Source organism: Lagenorhynchus albirostris, chromosome 2, assembly GCF_949774975.1.
Source record: "Lagenorhynchus albirostris chromosome 2, mLagAlb1.1, whole genome shotgun sequence".
In the NCBI taxonomy this organism is placed as follows: Eukaryota; Metazoa; Chordata; class Mammalia; order Artiodactyla; family Delphinidae; genus Lagenorhynchus; species Lagenorhynchus albirostris.
The window spans coordinates 118,566,498-118,580,005 of NC_083096.1; the positions used below are offsets into that span (position 1 = coordinate 118,566,498).

At 38.8% G+C, this 13,508-nt stretch overlaps 2 protein-coding genes across 5 annotated transcripts in view; both read right to left on the reverse strand.

Moving 5' to 3' along the window:
* Positions 1 to 12,890, reverse strand: part of MIGA1 (mitoguardin 1) — a 91,298-nt gene extending 78,408 nt beyond the window's left edge. Inside the window, exons 1-2 of one of the 4 annotated variants that reach the window (XM_060139711.1) lie at positions 12,834 to 12,890; positions 9,585 to 9,693 (exon numbers count right to left, since the gene is read on the reverse strand). In XM_060139711.1, coding sequence (XP_059995694.1) covers positions 9,585 to 9,683 — 99 coding nt within the window. In that variant the 5' untranslated portion in view covers positions 9,684 to 9,693; positions 12,834 to 12,890. Of the gene's footprint in view, positions 1 to 9,584; positions 9,699 to 12,585; positions 12,692 to 12,833 lie in introns of those variants that run through there. The other 3 variants (XM_060139710.1, XM_060139712.1, XM_060139709.1) reach the window with 3 other exon arrangements.
* Positions 3,629 to 4,091, reverse strand: LOC132516113 (2-iminobutanoate/2-iminopropanoate deaminase-like). Its single transcript, XM_060142520.1, has one exon. The coding sequence runs from the start codon at positions 4,058 to 4,060 to the stop codon at positions 3,629 to 3,631; it is 432 nt and encodes a 143-aa protein (XP_059998503.1). The 5' UTR covers positions 4,061 to 4,091.
* Positions 12,891 to 13,508: the final 618 nt, after the last annotated feature.

The following is a 13,508-nucleotide window of genomic DNA, read 5'->3' on the forward strand; positions in this document are numbered from 1 at the left end:
CTCCTAAGTATTTACCCAAGGAAGTGAAACCATATGTTCATACAAAGACTAGTACAGAAATGTTCTTAGCAGCTTTATGTATAAGTTTTTTTAAAAAAAAGAAAAAACAGGACACCCAAAAGTCCATCGCAGGTGAATAGCTGAACAAACTGTGGTATATCCATACAATGGAATATTGTTCAGTAATAAAAAAAGAACTGACTACTGATACATGCAACATGCATATATTTCAAAATAATTAGGTTGGGCTTCCCTGGTGGTGCAGTGGTTGAGAGTCTGCCTGCCGATGCAGGGGACACGGGTTTGTGCCCCAGTCCGGGAAGATCCCACATGCCGCGGAGCGGCTGGGCCTGTGAGCCATGGTCGCTGAGCCTGCGCGTCCAGAGCCTGTGCCCCGCAACGGGAGAGGCCACAGCAGTGAGAGGCCCGCGTACCACAAAAAAAAAAAAAAAAAAAAAAAATTAGGTTGAGTCAAAAAAAGCCAGACAAAAGGAAGTACATACTGTATGATTCCATTTATACAAAATTCTAGAAAATGCAAACTAATCTATAGTGACAAAAAGCAGATCAGTGCTTGCCTGGGGAAAAGTGGGGGAGGGGAGTTGGACAGGAAGATGCAAAGGCAGAGATTACAAAAGGGAATGATAGACTTTTAGAGATCATAGGTATGTTTATTACCCTGACTGTGCCAAGGATTTCACAGGCATATACACATATATGTTAAAACTTAAATTGTATTCTTTAAACACGTATAGTTTAATGTGTGTCAAATTTACCTCAATAAAGCTGTTTTTGAAAAATAACATCTTCGGGACTTCCCTGGTGGTGCAGTGGTTAAGAACCCACCTGCCAATGCAAGGGACATGGGTTCAAGCCCTGGTCCGGGAAGATCCCACATGCCATGGAGCAACTAAGCCCGTTCACCACAACTACTGAGCCTGCGCTCTAAAACCCGCAAGCCACAACTACTGAAGCCCGCGTGCCACAACTACTGAAGCCCATGCACCTAGAGCCTGTGCTCCGCAACAAGAAGAGCCACTGCAATGAGAAGCTCGTGCGTCGCAACAAGGAGTAGCCCTCGCTCACCGCAACTAGAGAAAGCCCACGCACAGCAACAAAGACCCAATGCAGCCAAAAATAAATAATAAATAAAATTTTTAAACTAACTAAATAAAAAAAAATAACATCTTGGTTCTACACATAAATCCAAAATAATTGCTCATTTTTGGTATACCAGAAATTATTTACTTCCACTTGCCATTATTATTTGGCCTCAGCGACGGTAATCTAACAAAAAGTTAAAACTATTCTTACTCTACTTTTCTTTAAAATCCATTTAATTTCTTCCAAAACTATCATGGAAAATTGGAACATTCCAATGTTGCCTCAGATTTTTTCCTTTTGCAAACTGTAAGAATTATTCTCTTCAGTAATGTATCCATACAGGAAGTGCCAAATCTTTGTTTCTTTCCATTTCTATGTTTTTCCCTCTGGAACCATAGCTCCAGTGTTCACTGCAACCAAATGAGATTCAGGGAAAAAAAACAAAACAAAACAGTTCCTGGAATTTGGATGCTAAACAACCAATAATAAAATAAATTCTAAAAAATAGCACTATTATTAAGAACACCTTACTTTTCATTATATTTTATGAACTGCCTTAACTTCATTACCCCCAAAAAATGTTTCTTAGATCAAATATAAAAATTAGTATTTACTGAATAAGCAAATGTAAGATAACAAAATTAAGACCTCAACTAAAGAAAATAATCTATTGGGAGTTCCCTGGTGGACTAGTGGTTAGGATGCGGCACTTTCACTGCTGTGGCCTGGTTTCAATCCCTCCTCAGGGAACTGAGATCCCATAAGCCATGTGGTGCAGCCAAAAAAAAGAAAAAATAAAGGAAAGAAAGAAAATAATCTATTAACACAGGCCCAGCCATAAGTAAGTGATCACATGTTCTTAAATTGTCAGTTCTGCTATATCTTAGTGCACTGAAGTTAGAGAACTATTAGGAGACATAAATACAAAATTAAAACTACTGTCAGAAATATAACATGCCTTTATTAATATGAATTCAAATACAATATAAATCAATTCACTTTTATTAAGATCCAAGTTCTGTGTATACGTTAAATATTATTTTTACATAAAAGACCCATTACAATTTACAGTCCTAATCTCATGAAAAAAGAAACCTTTCCATGACAAAAATAAGGTAAATTTCCCAGGAAAAGATTTTTATCACAAGTAATCTAGATGACACAAGGTTTGAAAGTCTCTATTACTCCTGCCTATCACTTCTCATTTTGTTACTTCTTTCTTCCCCAGAGGAAAGTCAATTACTTCCTATTATCATTGCCTGGAACACTGAAAATACTGCATCTCTGAATCCCAAATTCTGAGGGGCTTTTCGAGGTGATACAGTTCCTTACCCCCAGACAAAATGGAAACCAGACATGTGTCCTATTCATTCAACATGAACTGAGTACCAACTTATGGGCCAAACACTGAGAATACAAAGAAAGGAATAAGACACTGTTCCTGGTGCTCAGATTTCACAATCCTCCCCACTCCATAACCCGATGCCATTGTTTAATGTTCTTGTCAAGTTTCCCCCGTCATCTAATGTTCTCTGGAGACAGAATAGCTATTTAGTCACACACAAGTCTCCTGCTCCAATAACCTATTTCCCTTTATTCAGCATGAAGTTCTAACTAGAACTAAGTTGATCTATTCCTCTAACACAGTACTTAACACTCCTTTTTTTTTTTTTGGCAGGGGGACTCTTAAGAGTGTTACTGAAGTTCTAAGCTCAATAATGCCAGGGATTATATCTAGATCTTGTTCACCACTTTATATCAACTGAAACAGAGTAGATACTCAATAAACATAGTTTGAATGAATCTCTCTGGTAACTTGAACACACCACATGTCATATGCTAACTGTGACCTTTGGACAAATGAGAATAATACCACCTTCCTCACAGGGTTGTTGTGAAAGGAGATAACATACGTAAAGTTATATCTGACACGTAGTACACATTCCAAAAATATGTGCTCTTATTATTTTAATTAAAAAAAACTTTTTAAACAAACACCTTATTTTGATATTATTTTATTTTATTTAGTTTTTAAAATCTGCATGCTATTTTATTTCCATTAGAAAAATATTATCTATATAAAATTTGGTCCAGTTTCTTCTCCTTTACCTCTAACATTCAAACTTAAATAATTTTACTCAAGTAAAAGCAGAATCATGTATCTGACATGAAAACTAAATATTTCACATCATTAAATTAATAGTTTAACTGAATTAGGTGTGCTCTTTATTATTTCTCAGGAATAGTAACTCATCTTTCCTACATGTTATTTCCCTTTACTTTTATTTTTCTGAGTAACTATGTAATGTGTGTCTCTTTTCCCACATCCAGTAACATGAGTGTTATAGAAGTGTAATTTATAACTTCAGTAACTAGATTCATCATTAATCTTCAACTCATGTTCAATTCCCCTTATTATATGGTATTTCCATAATAACTTCAGATATTTCAGTCAACCTTACACTTTCCAACAAAGACTGTAAAAATTAAGACATTAATTTAAAAACATTATTAAAATTCCAGACTAAGTAACGCTGGGCCCACTTAGAGTGATGCTGTCACAAGGTCCTTGGACAGCTACTGCTTCAATCTCAACATGGCCTCCTTTGGGCAAAGCAGCAACCTGGTAAGCAGCTCCTGCAGGAAAACTACTCTGGAAATATTGTTTGTAGATGTCACTGACAGTATTGAAGTCATTTATGTCAGCAAGCAAAACAGTTGCTTTTACCACATTCGTGAAGTCATAGCCTGCTGCTTTCAGAATTTCACCCATGTTTGGAAGAGCTTGTTTAGCCTCTTCTGCCACCCCTCCTGGCACAAGCTGTCCACTTGCAGGATCCATGCCTAGCTGTCCTGAAATGTAAATGGTCCTGTCGACTAACACAGCCTGACTGTAGGGACCAATGGCCGCTGGGGCTTTCACGGTGCTGATCACCTTTCTGATCAAAGACGACATGGTTAATCCTTTTTCCTTGCCACCCCTCAGAGATAACTACCCTGTACACTGCTCCTACTCGCATCTCACGGGTCTCTGAAATAACTTTAAATTTACATAAAAGTTGCAAAGATAGTAGAGAAAGTTCCCATATCACTCAGTTTTTCTCTGATAGTAACATCCTACATAACCATAGTACTCTTGTCAAAACTGAGAAATTAACATTAGTACAATATTAACTAAACTATATATTCTAATTTTACCAGTTTTCCCACTAATGTTCTTTTTCTATTCTAAGGCCAACTCAGGATACCACACTACATTTAGACAGATTTTTACTTTTTAAGTGCTTAGTTAATTCTTAGCCTTTTCCACATAACACTCTTAATTTGGAGAATCAACAAAACTATTTAAAGCTACAGAACTGTCTGAACAAGAACTCTGAGCTTTTCCTTGGTCTTTTCTTGGTCCTTTGATGCTATTCCAACTATAGCCTACTCTCTTAGTACAGGGCCAACAAACTTTTTTGGTAAAGGCCAGGTAAATTATTTTAGGCTTGTGGAACATACGGTCTCTATTGCAACCACTGAACACTGCTGTTGTAGCACTAAATCAGTCACAGATAATACATTAACAAATAAGCATGGCTGTGTTCCAATAAAACTTTACTTGTAAAAACAGGCAGCGGCCAGGATTTGGCCCATAGCCTGTAGGTTGCTGACCCACCTTAGTGCATTTCATAACATGGAATGAGTTTTGGATACGCAATACCATGACTGAGAGTAGAGGATGTATCCTTAAGTTTACTTGCAATGATTCCTTATATTATTTTTTAAAAAAATATTCCATGGAACAATGTGGACGATAGTCCTGGCCTCAGAAAATTATTCTTAGGATTGAAAAGCAGGTTGTATAGTAGAATCAGTGTGGACAAAACACACAAAAATAATTGGCAAAAATCCCAAAGCTTTGGGGAGTGCAAAACAATACTATCCTTATGGAAGGAAATTTAACAACATCCATCAAAATTTAAATACATTTACTCTTTGACCCAGAAATCCAAAGTCTAAAAGTTTATCTTATACCTGTACCTACGTGAATTGAAGTATATCAAGCTTATTCATTATAGCATTGTTTGTAATGAACAAGATCAGAAACAACCCAAATGTCCATATACAGAAACATCATGTAGCTGTAGGAATAAAAACAAGAACAAAAAACTACATATATTAATATGGAAAAATCTCCAGGAAATGTTTTAAGTATAAAAAAAGCAAGAACATAAGTAGTATGATACCTTCTATAAGAAAGAGAAAATAAGAATATATAATTGGGACTTCCCTGGTGGTGCAGTGGTTAAGAATCCACCTGCCAATGCAGGGGACACGGGTTCGAGCCCTGGTCTGGGAAGATCCCACATGCTGCGGAACAACTAAGCCCATGTGCCACAACTACAGAGCCTGCACTCTAGAGCCCATGAGCCACAACTACTGAGCCCGCACTCCTAGGGCCTGTGCTCTGCAACAAGAGAAGCCACCACAATGAGAAGCCCATACACAACGAAGAGTAGCCCCTGCTTGCTGCAACTGGAGAATGCCCGCGCACAGCAATGAAGACCCAACACAGCCATAAATAAATAAATATTTTTAAAAAAACAGAATATAGGACTTCCCTGGTGGTCCAGTGGTTAAGAATCCGCCTTCCAATGCAGGGGACCCGGGTTTGATCCCTGGTTGGGGACCTAAGATCCCACGTGCCGTGGGGCAACTAAGCCTGCGTGCCACAACTGCTGAGCCCGCATGCTCTGGAGCCCACACACCACAACTAGAGAGAAGCCCACACGCCACAACTAAAGAGAAGCCCACACACCACAACTAAGACCCAACACAGCCGAAGAAAAGAAGGAAAGAAGGAAGGGAGGGAGGAAGGAAGGAAGGGAGGGAGGAAGGAAGGAAGGAAGGAAGGGAGGGAGGAAGGAAGGAAGGAAGGAAAATATAATTGCTTTTGCTGATATCTGAATAAAGAAACCTTGAAAGATATTCAAGTAATCTAAACGGTTACCTATAGAAGTGGATAGGAATTGAGAGAAAACATCTCCATGTATGTACACGTGTGTGTGTGTGTGTGTGTGTGTGTGTGTGTAGTTTTGTTTTTTGTACCATGTAAATGTATTAGCTATTCAAATAATAAATTTTAAAGAATAATATTACTTTAGAATCATTGTAAGGTTTAAAGAGTTTGTAAATGTAAACAATATAAAATCTCTAACACAGTGTTTTACACACAGTGGGTGCTGCTATGTCCTGTTGCTGGTCTTTTTAAATGTCATCCAAATGGTGTGATAACATAAACGAATAAAAGAATAAATACCAAACACTTAGACTCAATACTTTCATCTCTAGGAATCTACCTTAATAAAAATCTAAAAATTGGACAAAGATTTAAATATAAATAATGAACTGCTGAAACAACCCAAAAACTCAAAAATAGAGAAATATTCAATAAACTGTAGTACACCTATACTTATAAAGCATTTTTAATGACAGAGAAAATGCTCAAAATATACAACTTTATAATCTCAAATGAGGGGGACAGAGTGGTGAGGGTGGGGAGTGAGGGATTGGGAAGCAGAGAGATATATGCAGAAATAAAAGACCTAAGTAAAGTACAGCCAGTAAACTTTTATAGAGGGGTTGTTGGCAATTTTTATTTTCTCTTTAATTCTTTTCTGTATTTTTCAAATTTTCTTTTAATCATGTAATCCTAAAAAGGAAAAGAAAGAAAGAGAGAGAAAATGGATTTCGGGATCAAAGAAATGCAAGTTCAAATCCCATATCATATATGCAATTTTAGACAAGTTAATTAAGCTGTTAAGAAGTTGCCAGATTTGTAAAATGGAGATGATACAGAAATTCCAGGGTTATTTTAAGGATTAGAGACATTATATGTAAAAATGACCTAACTAATGTCTTAAACATAGTGAATACTAACCAGTATTATTCTCATACATCTTATCTGTGTAACATCCTCGCCTATATAAAATTATACTAGGGGACTTCCCCAGCAGTCCAGTGGTTAAGACTCCACACTTCCACAGAACAAGGCGTGGATCCAATCCGCAGGGATCTAAGATGGGGGAACTAAGGTGGGGGAACTGGTTGGGAAACTAAGATCCCACATGCTGTGTGGCATGGTGAAAAAAAGAAAAAGAGAGAAAAATAAAATAAAATTATACTATATTTTATCAATCTAAGGTACTATTCCTTTTAAGATGCAAGGAAGTTTTAGAAATGTTGAAATGTGAAAAATGATCATCTTAGATTTGGTGAAATTCAGTGTTTAAGTTTAGTGAAATAAATGCTACTTTCCATATGTATCTTTTTATTTACTACAATGGAGTGTAAACTGCATTAGAAGCATATATTAAAGATAACAGGAGGGACTTCCCTGGTGGCACAGTGGTTAAGAATCCACCTGCCAATGCAGAGGACACGAGTTTGAGCCCTGATCCGGGAAGATCCCACATGCCACGGAGCAACTAAGCCCATGTGCCACAACTACTGAGCCTGCACTCCGGAGCCTGCGAGCCACAACTACTAAATCCCGTGCACCTACAGCCCGTGCTCCGCAACAAGAGAAGCCACTGCAATGAGAAGCCCACGCACCACAACAAAGAGTAACCCCTGCTCGCAGCAACCAGAGAAAGGCTGTGTGCAGCAACAAAGACCCAATGCAGCCAAAAAAATAAATAAATAAATTTTATTTTAAAAAAAATATTAAAAAATGGGCTTCCCGGGTGGCACAGTGGTTGAGAGTCTGCCTGCCGATGCAGGGGACATGGGTTCGTGCCCCAGTCCGGGAAGATCCCACATGCCGCGGAGCAGCTGGGCCCGTAAGCCATGGCCGCTGAGCCTGTGCATCTGGAGCCTGTGCTCCGCGGCGGGAGAGGCCACAGTAGTGAGAGGCCCGCGTACGGCAATAAAAAACACACACACACACACACACACACACACATATATATACGTGTATATATACATATATACAGATATATATATATATATATATACACACATACATATAAGGATTGGGAATTCCCTGGTGGTCCAGTGCTTAGGACTCAGTGCTTTCACTGCTAGGGCCTGAATTCCATCCCTGGTCGGGGAACTAGGATCCTGCAGGCCGTGCAGCCTCTATGTTTCTATATAAGATACACGAATGGATAGTAAGCACGTGAAAAGATGCTCAACATGACTAATTAGGGAAATGCAAATCAAAGCCATGGTGAGATACCAACTCACTACCATGAGTGGCTACTATTAAAAAAACAGAAAACAAGTGTTGGCAAGGATGTAAAGAAACTGGAACCCTTGTGCAGTGCTGGTAGAAATAAAAAATGGTACAACCACTATTATAAACAGTATGGCAATTCCTCAAAAAATTAAAAATAGAATTACCATATGATGCAGAAATTTCACTTCTGGGTATATACCCAAAATAACTGAAAGCAGGAATCTGAATAGATACTTGTACAGTCATGTTCACAGCAGCATTAGTCACAAAAGCCAAAAGGTAGAAGCAACCCAAGTTCCAGCAATGAATGAATGAATAAACAAAATGTGGTATATTCATAAAATCAAATGTTATCCAACTTAGGGAAAAAGAGGGAATTCTGACACATGCTACAACATGGATGAACCTTGAAAACATTTTGCTAAGTGAAGTAAGCCAGTCACAAAAAGGCAAATACTATGTAACTCCACTTATGAGGTACCTAGAGTAGTCAAATCAAATCCATAGAGACAGAATAGAGAATGGTGGTTGCCAGTAGCTGGTGGGAGCGGGAATAAAGAATTGCTCCAGAGTTCCAGTTTTGCAAGATGAAAAGAGTTCTCAAGATTGGTTGCACAATAGTGTCAATGTACCTAATGCTACTGAACTGCACATTTAAAAATGGTTAAAATGGTAAATTTTTTTTTTTTTTTTTGCGGTACGTGGGCCTCTCACTGTTGTGGTCTCTCTCGTTGCGGAGCACAGGCTCCGGACGCGCAGGCTCAGCGGCCATGGCTCATGGGCCCAGCCGCTCTGCGGCATGTGGGATCTTCCCGGACCGGGGCACGAACCTGTGTCCCCTGCATCGGCAGGCAGACTCTCAACCACTGCACCACCAGGGAAGCCCTAAAATGGTAAATTTTATGTTACATATATTTTACCACAATAAAATAAAGTTAAAATTAAAGGACTGTAATAGTGAGAACAAGCCTATCTGAATAACATAATTCTCTGAAAATAACTGTAATAGACTGTAAATTCACTTAAGGTAGGAAGATTTTTTTAAAGTAATACACTCTCCTTTTAAGAGTTATGAATATGATAACAACAAAAAAACGTGAAATAAATAAAAACCAAGTAAGTTTTAAACTACTTTAATAAACACTTTGAAGCATTTAAAACCCCAAATGAAATTTAAATACTGTAAACACAATATGCTCTGAGCAACAGACTTATTATTCAACTTCGTATTTCATTTTTTTTTTTTTTTTTTTACCTGGCAGAGAGAATAGTACCAAGACAGAGGAAGATCAAACACTCTTAGTGCTGCTGTCCTCAGGGAAAACTGTGATTCACTTACTGTTTCTTCTGACATGACTCCTCTTCTAATCTTCAATAAATGAAACAAAAAATATATTAGCCACAAAGATTTCTGGTTATTCTATAAATGAAAGATACAAATTGAAAATTTAACTCTTTTTAAACAGCTTTCTTTTTTGCACTTAATTAAACAGCTGTCTTTTTTTCACACTAATCTGAAGAAAATAACATTCTGAGCCAAATTTACTTGAGCTAAAAGTTTATTAATCACCAAAGTAACCAAAAAGAAAATGAGTTAGATTTCAATTTTGAGTTCAAGTAGTAAATTTTCCTTAGAAAACTGCAGGTTCTAGATTCTCTCTTTTCTGGTTAAATGAATGTTTCAGCTGTTAAATAGTAATTTAAAATATTTTTCTTCCCACTTATTTCCTTCCAATAACAGCACTGGGTGAGGGCAGGTACTGAAAGAAATCTGATTGGAATCTTGACTCTAGGGGCTAAAAATGAACCTCAGGGCTCACTGAACTTCACAACTCATGCATTTATTCTCCTACTGTCCCGTTTTAGAAAAATTTTTATTTTATACTGGAATATAGTTGATCCTACTATCCCATTTTAAAGCTCTTGAAAGAAATGACATACATGCTATGAAATTTTAATATTGTTTGAATGCCTATTTCTATTGAAACCAAAGAAGGAAACATCAGTTGTCCACAGAGAAGGCAGTCATCACTGAGAGAGGCCCTTAAAAGTAGCACAACGCTGACAGAAACATGATGGTTCAGGGTCTGGGTCTATGCTTTGTAGAGCCAGAAACTCAATTTTATCAGTGTACCCAGCTGGATACACACTAAACAAATTCACAGAGTATTAATATAAATTAGTTTACAAATTTGCTCATTTATAATAAGGAAATACACTATCTAGTGAAAGAATACCTTTATATGCTATCGAAACATACCCTTTCTGAAATAAGACATTGCAGGGAGTTGAATTAAGTATAAAAGGCTGTGTGGTGAGCACAAAATTAATGGACCCTAAGGAATATTTCATACAAGCTGGGAAAGAGCCTGATGTACAAGAGTAGGCTTCCCCACTAGCCAGAATGTTTAGGCCTACCGAATTCAATACTTCTTTCCCTTGTAGAGTGCTGTACAAACTACCAAAGAGAAAACAGAAACTACCAACAATCCCTCTATAAAAACTTATTTGCTATACTTTAAGTCCTTTATTTCTGCATATATCTCTGCTCTCTTTTTCTAAACTCTAGTAGACCAATCCCTTCCGTTAATAACCCCCGTTTTTTGTTTTTTTTTTTTTTTCGGACAACTATCAAAACTACTGATTAAGAGCTTCCCTGGTGGCGCAGTGGTTGAGAGTCCGCCTGCCGATGCAGGGGACGCGGGTTCGTGCCCCGGTCCGGGAAGATCCCACGTGCTGCGGAGCGGCTGGGCCCGTGAGCCATGGCCGCTGGGCCTGCGCGTCCAGAGCCTGTGCTCCGCAACGGGAGAGGCCACAGCAGTGAGAGACCCGCGTACCGACAAACAAACAAACAAACAAACAAACAAAAACTACTGATTAAGTAGTAGTTTCCTTTCACATCAAGCACAGTAATACTTCTTAAGGTGGGTTACTGCTACTGACCGTTTACCTTTTCCCTATTAGGGACACTAAAGGAGTATAAACTTAATTCCCCCTCACTCATATTCTAATTAGAATATTTCAGCTCAGTGTAATTAGTTCTAATTGAAGTACATTTATTCTAACCAAACTGTGATAGAGACATATTATTCAGAAATACAAAGGAAATCATGAAGAAACAGTTAAACAAGTGAAAAATAGACTTCTGAGGAATGAGACTAGGGATGTTGGGAGGCTGGGCAGGGAACCACTATTTTTCATTATAAGTGCTTCTGTAATATTTGATTGTTTAAGTGCCTACATGTACTTCTTTTTTGAAATGCTACACAAAAAAAAGGAGGGGAAGCACATTTATCCCCCCCCTCAAAAAAACCCCCCCAAAACCTGACAATTTCTTTTAGAGAAACATTTTTGGTAACGAAATAGATTCTGGATCATTAAAGCTATCTGTGCTATTGAATTAAAAAAAAAAAAAGATACCGAGAGTAATTCACCCAAAGTGATTTTCTCCATAACAAAGTTCCAGATTTTTAAGCAGAGGAGAAAGAAAATAAAGCAATCACTTCAATTTGCTGCAGGGGTTTTCTTAAAAGAATTCTGACAAATTTCTATTTTTGCATTCTAACCACCTCATTCCCTTTCATTTAAAATCACTGAGGAAGTGATTCCAAACTTAATCACTAATAACTGAATAGCTTTTAAAAACTGGTCATTTCAGTTGCTTTCATAAATATTAATTTTAAAAAACATGAAAGCAGTTTCATGATTATTCGAATTTCGAGAGGGGGGTCTAAAACATCACTAAAAATATTATACTCTGTAATATTACTCGCTTCTCTCCATTCTAACCACGAGAGAGTTAAAAATAAGTGTCATAAATAGAATTTGTTTCTTAAACACCCTAAAATTGAACTTTATAATCCAAGCAAGAATGAAAGTCTAAAATATCCACAAAATTTTGATAATCTATACAACCGAAATCTGAGAAGATCCTTGAAATACAGCAAAAAATGCTTACTTGCAATAATGATAAAAAATAAAGGTCTGTGCACGAGCAAGACCTTTTGGAGTCCTCCCTCCAGAAAATAAAAGTTGAAAAACTTTATTTACATTAGGCCTCTAACGCCACAAACCTCCCGATGCTAAATTATTCTCGGAAAGCATCTTCAAGGAAAGCGTAATCTTCCACATCCAAAAACCACTCCCTGCTCAAACCACTGACATTCTTGCAGGAACTTGTACCACACTAGCTGCCCCTCCCTCAGGCCTCCCTCACCCCCACCGCGCTCTCCTCTGAGGGCTTCCTTTTTCTTTACCATGAGGACCAGGAAAGGGGCTCCCTCTCGGTTCAGCCGCCCCGACCGACCCTCGCTTCGGCTCCAAGCGGTCGCCAGCCCACCCTGATTCAGCGGTCCCGGGCGGGCCTCCCTCCGGCTTTCTGTTCTTCCACCCGCACTCGGGAGTCCAGAGGTCGCAGGCTGGCGCTCTTGCCCGCCCAGCAGCCTCTACCCCGTGTCCGCTGCGACCCCACCCGACCCTCCGCCCGCCTGCTCCATCCGCGTACCTGGCGCTCCAGGGTAAGTGTAGCCTGCCCACGCCTACTTCCCCGCAGCAGCGAGCCGCAGGCCGACCCCGGGGGCGGAGTCCTTCCGGGGTCAGGAGTGGGAAGGTGGAGAGAAAGTCGCGGGGGCCTCCTAGCCTTTCTGCGTGAGGGGCTACGTGTGAAGCAGCTCCCGCCATTTTTGTTTAGGGTAGAGGCTCTCGCCCTGCCAGATAGATGTAAAATACAGAATGGAAGAATTGCATCCTCTTACAGTGCTGTCAAGAGCTAGCATCCTAGTTCGTAACCATTTGAGGGCTCTAGGACCATACTATGAATCTGGTGAAAACTATGGGGCCTTTTCCCCATATGTCATTTAAATACAGTGTTAAAAAAATACACTCACATACTATTAAAAGAAAAAATAGTGTGTGTGTGTGTGTGTGTGTATATGTGTGTGTGTGTGTGTGTGTGTGTGTGTGTGTGTGTGTGTGTGTGTGTGTGTATATATATATATGAGGTTAGATGCCCAAAACCAATCCACAGGTCCAACAACAGATGAACACAGTCTTATATTTGAACATTGATATCTTTGATATCTTCTGCTATCCTGGCCCAGGAAAAAAAAAATGGCACTTGGATTAATTCTAAAGGTCTGATCCTCCCCCAGATAACCAAAGTCATCATGTAGTGCTCACC

Bases quoted from the DNA above. Each gene is read 5' to 3' on its own strand.
- LOC132516113 (XM_060142520.1), bottom strand. From the start codon at position 4,060: ATGTCGTCTTTGATCAGAAAGGTGATCAGCACCGTGAAAGCCCCAGCG.